Source organism: Botryllus schlosseri, chromosome 1, assembly GCF_051294905.1.
Source record: "Botryllus schlosseri isolate E-star chromosome 1, Bs_hap1, whole genome shotgun sequence".
Lineage (NCBI taxonomy): Eukaryota > Metazoa > Chordata > Ascidiacea > Stolidobranchia > Styelidae > Botryllus > Botryllus schlosseri.
In genome coordinates this window covers 11,387,350-11,399,650 of record NC_137236.1, presented here as the reverse complement: position 1 = coordinate 11,399,650, position 12,301 = coordinate 11,387,350, and the positions used below count along the sequence as shown (strand labels likewise).

General features: G+C 39.0%; 1 protein-coding gene across 1 annotated transcript; it reads left to right on the top strand.

Moving 5' to 3' along the window:
- Positions 1-343: 343 nt before the first annotated feature.
- Positions 344-11,820, top strand: LOC145437206 (uncharacterized). The gene is made up of 4 exons (XM_080314396.1): positions 344-504; positions 571-669; positions 10,930-11,097; positions 11,180-11,820. The coding sequence occupies exons 1-4, from the start codon at positions 349-351 to the stop codon at positions 11,363-11,365; spliced, it is 609 nt and encodes a 202-aa protein (XP_080170522.1). The 5' UTR covers positions 344-348; the 3' UTR covers positions 11,366-11,820.
- Positions 11,821-12,301: the final 481 nt, after the last annotated feature.

Genomic DNA, 12,301 nt, shown 5'->3' with positions numbered 1-12,301 from the left:
AAGACCATAGTAGTCGACAAACACCATGAATACCGCAAACATTTATCGTAATTCAGCTTTTACACTCATATAAATTTAAAAAAATTAATAACATTGAAGTAAACCCAATTGTTGTCGGAGTGAATAAATTGCCGACGAATTATTATTAACTGATATGCTTTACTTGATATTTTACCCGAACGAGTGTTTCGCAGCCTAAGGTGTGATTGGATTTAGAAGGCATGAGAACAATATATATCAGCATGTATTATCAATTCTTTTCATTTATTTTTTTATTAATCACATGATATTATACCTAATATTGTCACCTTTTATTGTTACATTCTATCTGCATTTCAGATAGAAGAGATGTTCTTTGAAAAGAATCGAAATTGGTCGCAGAAAGATTGGTGCGATTTAGGCACCGGCATTCGGAATTCCAATGCTTCAAAATGCTCTTTCGGCCGTCATTTGCAGTTAGTACCGAATTTGAAAGCCTTGCAACAAGGACATCGCAACTTGGGCGTAAGTGTGCTTTCCCGATCTCGAAATACATTTTGACGTTTATCCAATAGCTTTTTTACTCTTTAGGTACGTAGATTCACCATCGCTTCCTGTGCTCTCGCGGCATCGCCAGAAATGGAACTCTCGATTCACGACTCGATAAGTGAAGCGACTATGCCGCATGCTGTGAGACCTGTAGATCAATACGCCTTCATCTTTTGTGATGGTTTCATATAATGTTATCTTGCGGACATTAAAGCCCCTCATTTATGAGTATATTTGTTATAAACGAACTACGCACTAATCCGAATTAGGCTCATCCATAAATAGTACCCGTGGAGTAATCTCAATCAGTACATTTGAACGATTTTTCATGTAATAGTATTTACGGTGGCAAAGGCATCGCATTTCAGGCATACCCGACTGAAAAGCATAGCGATGCTTCGTTCGAGTATTTTCGCGTTTAGACAGCCCTGTGATGGATTTTGGATATAGATGTACTGCTAACGAATGAAAGAATCTGCGTCGCGGATTTCATGGAAATAATACCCGACATCGTGTTAAGTTGACTAAGTTTAAACCAGAATGATCTAGAACGCATGCACGCGACCACACGTTATCAGTTTTACCACCTCTGGCCTAATCGAAATATGGATGAGCAAGGACCGCTATCTAACGCAGTGGTACGCAAACTCGACCCCGGCTACGCCCCTGCAATTATGTTCACCGCGCTATTATACGCATCTGTCAGGAAGTACCAATTCAAAATGTCTGAGCTATCGCGGCGATTTCTTGCAGAATCATTGTAGATGGATATCGGAAGCTGAACACTGATACATCCTTTAAAAATTATGGTGCATTCAAGGACGGGGGTGGCCAACCTTTGTGCTGTTCACTGCCGCATTTTGATTTCTCATGTATACCACACGGCCGCATTCTAGCCCATATAGTCGTAACAAACCAACTGGACGCCAAATACCCATTTTAATCTGTCCTTGTCCCTTTACGATGAACTCTGGAGTAGTTTATTTACGCAGATCGGCTTACTAGAATAGCAATCAAGACTACCGGCTGGAACCACTGATTTAGCTTAGGCAATGATATATATACAATGATTGGAAACTCCAGTGAGCTCTGCGTTTGAACGCGTCGCGAATCATGCTTCACCAGGGGTATGAAATCGATGTAAACAAACGGTTCGCCAGCAATCTTTCTTCAGGAACTGGCGTTACCGTAGTGAAAAGTTTTTTTATCGAGACCTCTGTTGCAGGTGAAATGTGTTCATACTGTACAGGTTTTGGCCAATACCAGTAGCAAGGCTTAATATTCAGAGGAAACTGATGTACCAGTGTGCACTGTGCATACGTGATGAACATTGTGATCGGAGGTGGTCTCGCAGTATCAAATAACGGTGGATACTTCATAGTACGAGGTAGAGTTGGGATCAGGTCACTATCTTCAAGTCATTGCAAATATATAATCAAGTCACGAAGTCATTTCTAGATTTTTCAATTCAGGCAGGTTCTAAACCTGACTCTGAAATCAGGCCTTCTGATGTTGTGAAAGTAAACAAACCCTACTTGAGGATATCGCAAAAGCATCACGTTTTTGAAGTAATAATAGTCATTATTCTTTTGTTACGGAGATCCATCTTGTGACTCGAATGCTCCTATATTCAATTGAATAAATAGAAATATTTTGTTTGATACTTATCAGTAGAGAGTCTTTATTTTCATCCAGCCAAAATACATAACACACGGCAGTGATGGCGGTACAGAAAATATGCTTGCAAGTAATCGTTGGCAGCTTGTAGATACAGTATACAATTGACTGACAGACTAGACTAACTCATTTCTTCATACTACTCGAGTACTTTTCAGACCGTTCATTTTGTGCTTCAACAAGTCGATTTCATTATCCAATTGACTAACAAACGTCTGCAAAATCTGGTCTTAACCTACTTTTTCAAACTACTGCATGAGTGCAATTCCCCATGATATGATGGTATATCTTATAAGTGTATGTGTGCGCAAGAGCGACCCACAATAGGTAGAAAGTTCCTGGCACTGTCCATTTCAGGTTTGATAGACTTGGGCACAGCCAATGATACATAAATGATTGTTCACAGCATAAACTTTGTATAGTCATTTAATTGTAATATTGTCCATGTCCAGTTTGTCAACTCTTACAATCATAGTTGACTTGCAAGATGGTGACTTCGAAGAATGGGACGGAATAGAGACTGTCCATTGTACAACAATCCCCTTCACTCAGCAAATTTCCGAACTTACACATAACCATCTATTCCCTCAACGGTTGAGGTGATCATGGAAGAAGTTGATCGAAACTGAGCGTCATAACAATGTGTCATCGGATGGGTATTACAGAAGCAGGATTTTGAACAGCTTAAATACCTCACTTCTTCATCGACTGATAAATGCGCTGGTACTAGTCGTGACTAAATTTCAATGAGGATACCAACACCATAATATCATTGAGAATTTTATACCGGGTATAGATATTTCATTTACTATAACACTTGAAAACTGCATAAACAACTTTTGTTATTATGTCAGACTTGTTGTCATCTAAATTCAGAATAACAAGAACCAAAATCCTAGTCAACGGAAAGTTTTAAGTCAAGTCAATATGTAGCAAAAAGGGATTTTCATGTTTATGCAAATTACAATATCAGATATACCTATGTTCAAGCCATTCGATAAATGTACTGTGTGCATCTATTTTTGTTGTAATTTATGAAACTGTGCTGTGCTATTATGAACAATCGAATAACTGTGCCTAATATTTGATAACGTCAATGTTTCTTGTCACGTAACAAAAATATATATTCTCAAATGTTATTTTTTGGAGCTTTCTTATTCTCTCTTAATGACAATAACAGGACTTAAGTTGGATGGTAGAGCAGCGATTTTACATGACGTTGAGCATCGGAGGGCATTGAAGCATCAAGTACCATGGCATTTGAACACTAGGATGTCTCAAGCCTCTTTGGAAATCAATTATTCTTTGAAAACTACCATATCGCAGGTGCGGCCAGATTTCCTGATCAGGCTATAAATGATTCAAATAACGGATCAAGACTCAATCTCTTGGTGATAATGAGGTAGTCTGCTCGATGGATTGGCAAAAATGTCCGTATCAAATCTCTTTGATAAGCTTCCCTGCTCACGAATTTCGTTGCTGTTTCTGCGGCATAAGAATATCTCCAGTTTTGCAGTAGCGGCATATCTTTTTTCAGCTAGTACAAGTGAAGCAATATTATCTGTAATGCAATATGGCTTTAAATGGCAGTTGTAGCTGAACTTGGTTGTCATATTCACAAGGCACACGAAATTATCCACAGATTGCATTGTAGTGTCCATCTCCTCACCTCTCGCACTCGAATAATATGCATAGTCTTTCAGCAAGACTATTTTTCCCTGCATCAATCGATCCAATGAGTATCAATCCAATCCGGCACCAATCGTCAAAGTATTATTCATTTTGACCACAATCTTTGGAAATATCTCAATGTCTGAAGCAGAGTGGAACATGACATGGTTGCTTCTCACGGACTGCCCGGCGTATCAGAATCCCACAAGATAATGATTAGCACTTTTATTAAGATCCATAAATTCTTTTCAATTTCCTCACGGTTGTGGGTTACTTTGCGGCTGTTTCCATACACGAACAATCTTTTCTTGGAAAGTTAGAATGGACTATGATTTGTAAAAAATGTTAATAACGGTCCTGTAAAAAATTTATGCATTAGACATTTACATAATGGGAATTTGTTATGTCCCAGTTTTGTCATAATGGGAATTTGTTATGTCCCAGTTTTGCCAGTCAACTACAATTGAAATCAAGGTAAATATTCAAGCCGTATTACCGCATATGCAATATATATGAGCAATGAGCATATTCAAGAGAGAGATTTTGCATTGGAGGATTGTGGAGTTACATTGCTGAGAAAATAACCTGGCTATTTCAGGCAGCAGTACATACAAATGCAAGTTGATGCTAATGCTCAGGTCATAAAGCGTGATGCAAATAGCGAAAAGTTATGAAGGTTTTACATAAAATACCATAGACGTACACACTATACAAAATCATTTCCTAACCTTTCAACGAATAAGATGCCATAGAATGTTGCTCGCAATTGCATAAATCATCTATGTTGTACAATCCTTCCAGCTATCAATCTTAATGAGTACTCCTTGTTACTTTTCACGGTTTACAGGTTATTCATGGGGAACACTTCACTTTATATCGAAGAAGTGCCAAAACGTTTACCAGGTACATTTTGAATAAATGGGCAATGGGCATTGGTAGACGTTTTCGGACACCCTGGTGTGAAAGATTCAACTATTGAGAGGAGTACGACAGATCACGCCAGGTCGATGTGAACAATATCAACTATGGACTGATTACACTGGTCTACAAATTTCAACTTTTTTTTTCAGGTTTGGGTTTTGACAACTGATTTTGGCTAATTTTGGGGCGCTGATTCCGAAAATGGCCTCCGATTTTCTCCATCACATCACGTTTTTGAGATATGAAATATCCCTAATTTGAAAAAAAAATTAATTTTTGACCCCCTCTGTTTTCAAAACAAGGAAACCTGATGCAATAAACACTGTTTTATCTGCAATAATCCAGCTCTAATTAGCAAACAAGCATTCTATATTATATTCAAACAAATTTGTGTTGTATTTATTAAAATTTCATGCCTTGGAATAAAAAATAAGCAGGCAAAAGAGCAAATAACAAAGCTGGTACAAGAGTGACATTTTATCGCAATGAAAAATGAAAGAAGATTATCAGAACATCAAAACCGTTCTCGAAAAGTTGTAGTAGCATGACCATGGCTGGCTCATCTGTTTAGACTTGAAAATGGTGAACATTTTGCTGGGGCAACAAAGTGGCTACACCGAATACCCATGTTTTCTATGCTACCGGGACAGCAGGGTCAAGGATCACCACTGGAACATGGATGAGTGGCCTCCAAGGCTCACCTTGACGCCTGGAGACAAAAATATCATACGTGATCAGTTTGTTGATATAAAAAAGATCCTCTTGCCTCCTCTTCACATCAAACCTGGTCTCATGAAACAATATGTAAAAGCTTTGGATTGTGAAGGGGGGTGTTTTAAAGGATATATGTTAAGCATTTTCTGGTCTCAGTGAAGAGACAAAAGAACTGGGATTTTCAATGGACCTCAAATTAGGCAATTGTTAAAGGATTAAAATCTTGTATAATCAATGTTGCCATTCGAGGCAAGAGCTTGGAATGCTTTCGGTGCTGTTTTTTGGGAAACTGAAAAGTAGAAAATTATAAAAGATCTCTCAAGGGAGCTACTGCTTAGTTATGAAGTTTTGGAATGCAGGATGAGCATCAAAGTTAACGATTTGAAGAGCCATGCGGATGAGTTCAGACAAAACCTCGGGAAAGTTAGTGAAGAACGGAGTGAACGTTTCAGCCAAGCTATTCAAATTATGGAGGCACGTTTTCAAGGCCGGTGGGATTTATGGATTCATTTATTTCCCACACCAGTAAAAATCCGGTACGAGCAAGGACAAGGACACAGTCGCCACCTGTACCTGGATCTTCGTATGATAGCCGACTATTGATGGAGTTGGAAAAGTGAAATTCCAGATGCTGTTCGTAAAAGAACGTCCCTCAAAAGAGAATTATTAAGCTTATAAGTGAATACTTCATATTTTATGAAAGTTCTTTTTTATGTTTCTGAACTGGCCCTGCCCAAGTCCCTGTCTTCCGAATTTCTGCACTTCATTGGAATGTCTATGGGCATATTGTGTGAACTCTAGGCTGTAATTCAGATAATACCTTGTTACTGTCCTATCCACATGTTCGTCAGCATAATGTAGCATTTAATTTTATTATGGTTGCTCTTTTGCACGCCTATTTTTAATTCCGGGGCATACAACTTCAATAAAGACAACTCAAATTTGTATGAATCTAACATAGAATGCTTGTTTGCTAATTAAAGCTATATTATTGCGGGTAAAACAGTGTTTATTGCATCAGAATTCCTTGTTTTGACAACAGAGGGGGGGGGGTCAAAAATTGAATTTTTCAAAAAATTAGGGATATTTCATATCTAGAAAACGTGATGTGATGGAGAAAATCTGAGGCCATTTCCGGATTCAGCGCCCCAAAATTAGCCAAAATCAATTGTCAAAACCCAAACCTGTAATTTTGTGTAGACCAGTGTTATCAGTGCATTGTTTTGCCGATTGAATATTGTTTTGTACAATGCCGATTCTCATCATTGATGTAGATTAAACGGCCTGACCCGGTAAAAAGTTATATATGTTAGCATTTTAGCAATCAGTGCAATAATAGTTTTCGGTTAGTTCTGATTTTATATTATGAAGGTACAATCAATATATTGATACTATGGTTGCCAGTGAACTCGGCCTTGATGAATTCGGCCCCGCAATATTACAATATATACTATTTAAAACAACTTAGTTACTCACACAAATATCTTAATCAACCCTTCTCTTTTAAAAAATCAGGTGACGTAAATGCTGCCAGAAAAATTTCAAATCCTCTTTTAACAATTCTTCTTGGTTCTGCACATCTATATTGACGCTCACCCACACTATCTAATAATTGTTTAGGCTGTGTTATACATGCATGGTTGCAACCGATGCTAAAATGCCTCGCAGCTAGTCGGTACTGTGATAAATGTGCATTGTTAAAAGTTATATTACATCCTAGTATGCAGCACTGCCTCACTATGCTCAAGAAACCAACAAAAACTAAACCGATTGGGGGAAATCAGTGAATTAATGCGCCAGCAAGGTCGATTGCAGCACTTCACCACAGTCGACATACGCAATCCCGTACCTCTGCTCAAGCATAACCCGCGACGGACTGATTTCGCCGGGAACCTATCTTGTCGCGTTAAGGGGCGTGGCAGTTTCCAATCATTGTATATATATCATTGGCTTAGGCAGCAGTTTGAAAGCATAACCTTCAGAACATTTGTTTGTACAGCCTTGTATGTTGTAACCATTGTTATGTTTGGACATGAAATACACTAGAAAAGTAGCATTTGTACATTGAGCACCTATGAACTAGATGAAATACATCAATATTTCCAGTCTAGCAGTCACAAATTATAGTTCTCTGACTCCCAACTACCACGTTGCTGACGTATTTAACCTTTAATGACTGATACAGACCTTCATTAGTTCGGAGTGTGATATCGACTCAATGTCATCAGCGAACGGATTATCGGTCGGTCTCTAGTCTTGATTGCTTTTTTCGTAAACCGAATGATAGATTACCTAGACTCACGCAACGTATATGTAAAGATTCGGTTAGAACAGTGGTGGGCAAATTACGGCCAGCGGGCCGCATGCGGTCCGGAACATCGTTTTGTGCCGCCTGGCTTCGCCTCGAGAAAATATAATGCGTACCAAAATGTAATTTTTGCAGTGACTTGGCGATACTTCTTCCTAATACATTTATCCATGACCACGATAAGTTACATTCTTACTATGATGGTTATTTTATTGTTGACGTGGTAGCCTGTTCTCAAGGCCCACGCATTTTCAAAGGTTTTAGTTGGTGAACATCACATAAATTCAAAACGGAAGTAATATAATTCAGATCACGATAGTGGTTTGAAATTAACAACCCCGTAGTTCTATTACTTTTCTTACCGTATATGGGACACCGCTTCACGCGTGTGTTAGGTTCAGATATGTTCTCGATATGTGTAGAAGTATTTATTATATTTAGATTGAATATCTATCGTACCCATCGTATATCGAAGGCAGCATGGTTATGATTAGAGACGACCGATTATCGGCTCGCCGATAATATCGAGTCGATATCACGCTTGGAGTGAAATATCGGTATCGGCCATTGAAGGTAAAAAAATATCGGCCATTTTCGTGACGTCACAACATGGTGGCAGGGAGTAAGAGAAGTCGATAGAAGACGTGAGGACGGTAAATTATAAAAATAAATGGCCAAGCTGCAGATAGTGCATACTTCATACAGGGCAGTAGGCGTGCCTATCTGAAAAATATTATAGATAACTAACCACCGTTATGCCCCACTGACTTCGTGGGAATCCCCCTGCAGTAATCGATCACCAACGACATAGAGCAGCTGGATGGATAGTTGTCTGCAGAAGATTTCAATCAGTAAGAGAAATGAGAACTTCAATCATGCTGGACGGACCCTCGTAATGATAGAGAAAAGCGTCGCATCGAAACATATCTCGGTTCGGTACCAACAGAGCTAATTATTCCAGTAATGTATGAAGTCGTCTGACTGAGGCCTGCGGGGCCACCATGATAGGAAATATGCAAGCATAGAGGGCAAGAAAATCAAGCAAACGAGGAGTAAAGCCAATAATTGATACCAAAATTTTTGATTCCATGATGACATTGGCCAATTCTGACAAAATAGCGTAAAATGTTGATTGTTGAAATGCTGGTCATGGTCAAGGCCCAAGGGGAATGGGTGGAGCAGTTGCAGACGTGGACAATTTGAGTTGTTTTGCACATTCTCTTCAGCTATTTGTTAATGATTTGCTGAAGGCTACAGGTGCATTGCCAGAAGAATATCAATATTAATATCAATATATGGTGAAACCATTGAAGGAAAAATCCCCTGCAAGGGAGCGGTGGAACCGGAAGGAAGAAAGATTTCCAATTCTTGCTGTGCCACTAATTATGGTACCAACTACCAAGTGAAAGACTGCTCAATGTGTTTAGTACTATATACATCATCTATGGAAGACCACAGAAGTTCACTCCGAGAAATTGTGCTTCGTGAACTGTAATCTGCAATTGCTGGATTGGTGCTTTTGATATATTTTTATAGTTCCTGGATCATTCATTTCATGTTCAAGCATATCAATGGCTGTAAAGTTGTTGAAAGAAATACTCTGATGTGTTAAATATGGACCTTAGCTAGATTCCATATCTTTTGAATATCGGCTGAATATATCGGTGTTATCGGTGGAGGTACTGGATATCGGTCTTATCGGTATCGGCTCAGAAATCCAATATCGGTCGGGCTCTAGTTATGATGCTGTCAGCATTGTCTGTCCTGGAGTTAAACCAAAAGTAGAATCAGCAAATATATGAAGAGAACTTACGTCCGCTTCTAACAATCAGCACAGCCGCTTTTCATCCCAAATTTTACCAAATTGGTTGTTGAAGATGACCAGATTAAAAAATTATGTCAATGGTATCTGACGCGGGTACGTTTTCATTAAATTATTGTTTGATTTCTTTTAAACACATAGATATCAACTCCATAGTTCCATTCGGCAGTTAATTACATGGTAATAGTAATTGTGCTTTACCTAATAATTCCAATTTAATATAGTGCGGCTCGCGAATGGATTCGAATGTTGAATGCGGCCCGCGAGCTGAAAAGTTTGCCCACCCGTGAGTTTCAGGGGCTGGGAACACACGGCTCGCGGCCCGGATCCGGTCCGCGACGGGATTTTGACCGCATACAGTTTCCCGTCTTTCATGATAATGTGGCCCGCGGCCCCAGTCTACCGAGATTCCCGACTACTTGCTTACTACGTCAAATTGAGTGACTGCATGCGCAGCGTGCGAGAGTGTAGCTTGCGCGTAAGTTCGTTGAAGCGAGAAGACTTTCATTATCGGCATTTACCATGTACTCAACCCTAATGTTGTTCGTGGGAGTCATGGTGTTTGTCGACTACAATGATCATTTGGACCAGGCCGATATTTTTGATTCCGTAACCGCCGACTTGTACCACGGCACACTTTTAGGCTTTTGTAAGACAACGCTTATACGGATGGGATGGCGAGAACTCGGTTGGACTCGAAAGCACAACCCATTGTCGCTGTAGCTGTGGATTATACCACTACGATATCTCGCCACCTACTTAAAACTAATGAATTGATATCTTCGTAAATTTGGTGTACCGGGCTAATCGTACGCCTTGCAATCTTCATTATGGATTGCACCGTGTGTTGATTGATCAGAGAGAAGAAGAGATGGCGGCACCTGTATGATAATGATGTTCTTAAATCCTAATTGTCCTCGTCATTATCGGCGAGAAATGGATTTGAAGTGACATTGCTGTCGTTATAATACATTCAATAAATGCGATCAATTCCTTGTATATGTGGATAAATGGGCGAATAATGTATCGATTAAGCATTCCGGCCCGCAAAGTACCTAATTTCCCTATATCCGGCCCGCTGGCTAGAGAAGTTGCCCGCCCCTGAGTTAGATTGTACTTCGAATCCCGTAGAAATCTGATAATTGCTTTATTGGAATAGAGTACGTAGTTATTAGAATTTTAAAATTGCTATTTATGTTGAACATTTATAGAAATAATATATTCTAAATAGGTACATGAATATGATAGTGAGTATTTTATTTCATAAATACAAGTAATGAACTTTCAGGGAAAATCAATAGATGTGATGATGGACTGGTTAATAGGAGAAAAATTCGTTGAGTCTCTTGGACGCTGCATTGCTGAATCCGGTTTCGAAGAATTGGTTCTTATGGATCATAAATCATTTAATCCAGATACGATCGCATGGCTTGGTAAAGGCCTGGGAGGATATCAGGTATATATAAATCGGCCATGTGATGTCTCATTTAAGTTCTTGTTTTTCTTTTCATTTTAACTGGTTTGTCCTATTACCTCAGATCGAGCGAGTGGCTGTTGCTACATATTCCATTGAGACGTTATGGGATTTGCTTAAATTTATTCGAACGAGAAATATTTACGTTGAAGAAACCGACGATATTAATACAAAAGAGATTTTGCGACATGGTTTAAAAGTAAACATCTTGTCTCCGGTGTACTGGAAAATGAAATTTACAAACCATTGATTGAAACGATGTTTTGGAGGGTATTACAGTTACTATTACTGTCCCTTTACATTGGATATTTTCAAGTTCAACAAAAAGTATGTGACATTGCAACCTCTGCTAAATTCCTAAACTCGCGTTGATAAGTATATATTAGTCATATTTTTCGCATCATTATGAATCTACATATGCTAATAGACTCGTCTGCATATTGTTGTGATGTAGCCTACGTGTTATATTGCTTTCATTGCAATCACAATCATGCGGGTGTGAATAGTTTATGTTTTGATGAAATATCCATTATCTATACCTGTTGTTTCCAACCTTTTCCCACCCACGTACCAGTTCGCGGTTTTATGCAGTGCTCGCGTACCACCTTCCGCGGCCAGAAGTGTTTCCACCGACGAAAGAACTTCGCGTACCACAGGTTGGGAATCATTGATCTATATGAATACGAGATAGCTTGTCCAACGAATCCAGGAGCGAGACCTGTACAGGTGAATCCTCTGTGCTAATTTATTCTCCTTCATTATTGGCAAATGTAATAAATAGGGCAATTTTTTTTTGACATGTCAAAAAAAGTCAAAATTAGGTCAAAATTGTAGCGTTAGGTCAAAATTTGTCAAAATTGTTTACAAAGTCAAACATTTTTTGACCTCTGCATTTCGTTTGTATCGTAGATTTTGCGCTGTCGGTGAACTTATCATTTGATATTTTACAGCTTGTAGCCTACTTTATAGGCCTACCGTTGTAAACGGACCATCGTCTGCTCATTGTGAATCATAAATGGTCAAATGAAACAAATACTGACATGGTTTTATGGTCAACGGACCGCAATATCCTAGCTGAAGCAAGACTGCTTGGACATTGCATGGTTCTTATATCAAGAAGCGCAAGCTGAAAAATTGTGATATAGACAACATTGTCAGAATGAAGCAACACGGTTTGTCACCAGCA

What these genes read in the sequence shown, in the direction of transcription:
- LOC145437206 (XM_080314396.1), top strand. Translation starts at nt 349, where the DNA reads ATGTTCTTTGAAAAGAATCGAAATTGGTCGCAGAAAGATTGGTGCGAT. An exon ending in AAGGACATCGCAACTTGGGC is followed by an intron (nt 505 to 570) that starts GTAAGTGTGCTT and finishes TTTACTCTTTAG; the next exon opens with GTACGTAGATTCACCATCGC. An exon ending in AAGGCCTGGGAGGATATCAG is followed by an intron (nt 11,098 to 11,179) that starts GTATATATAAAT and finishes CTATTACCTCAG; the next exon opens with ATCGAGCGAGTGGCTGTTGC.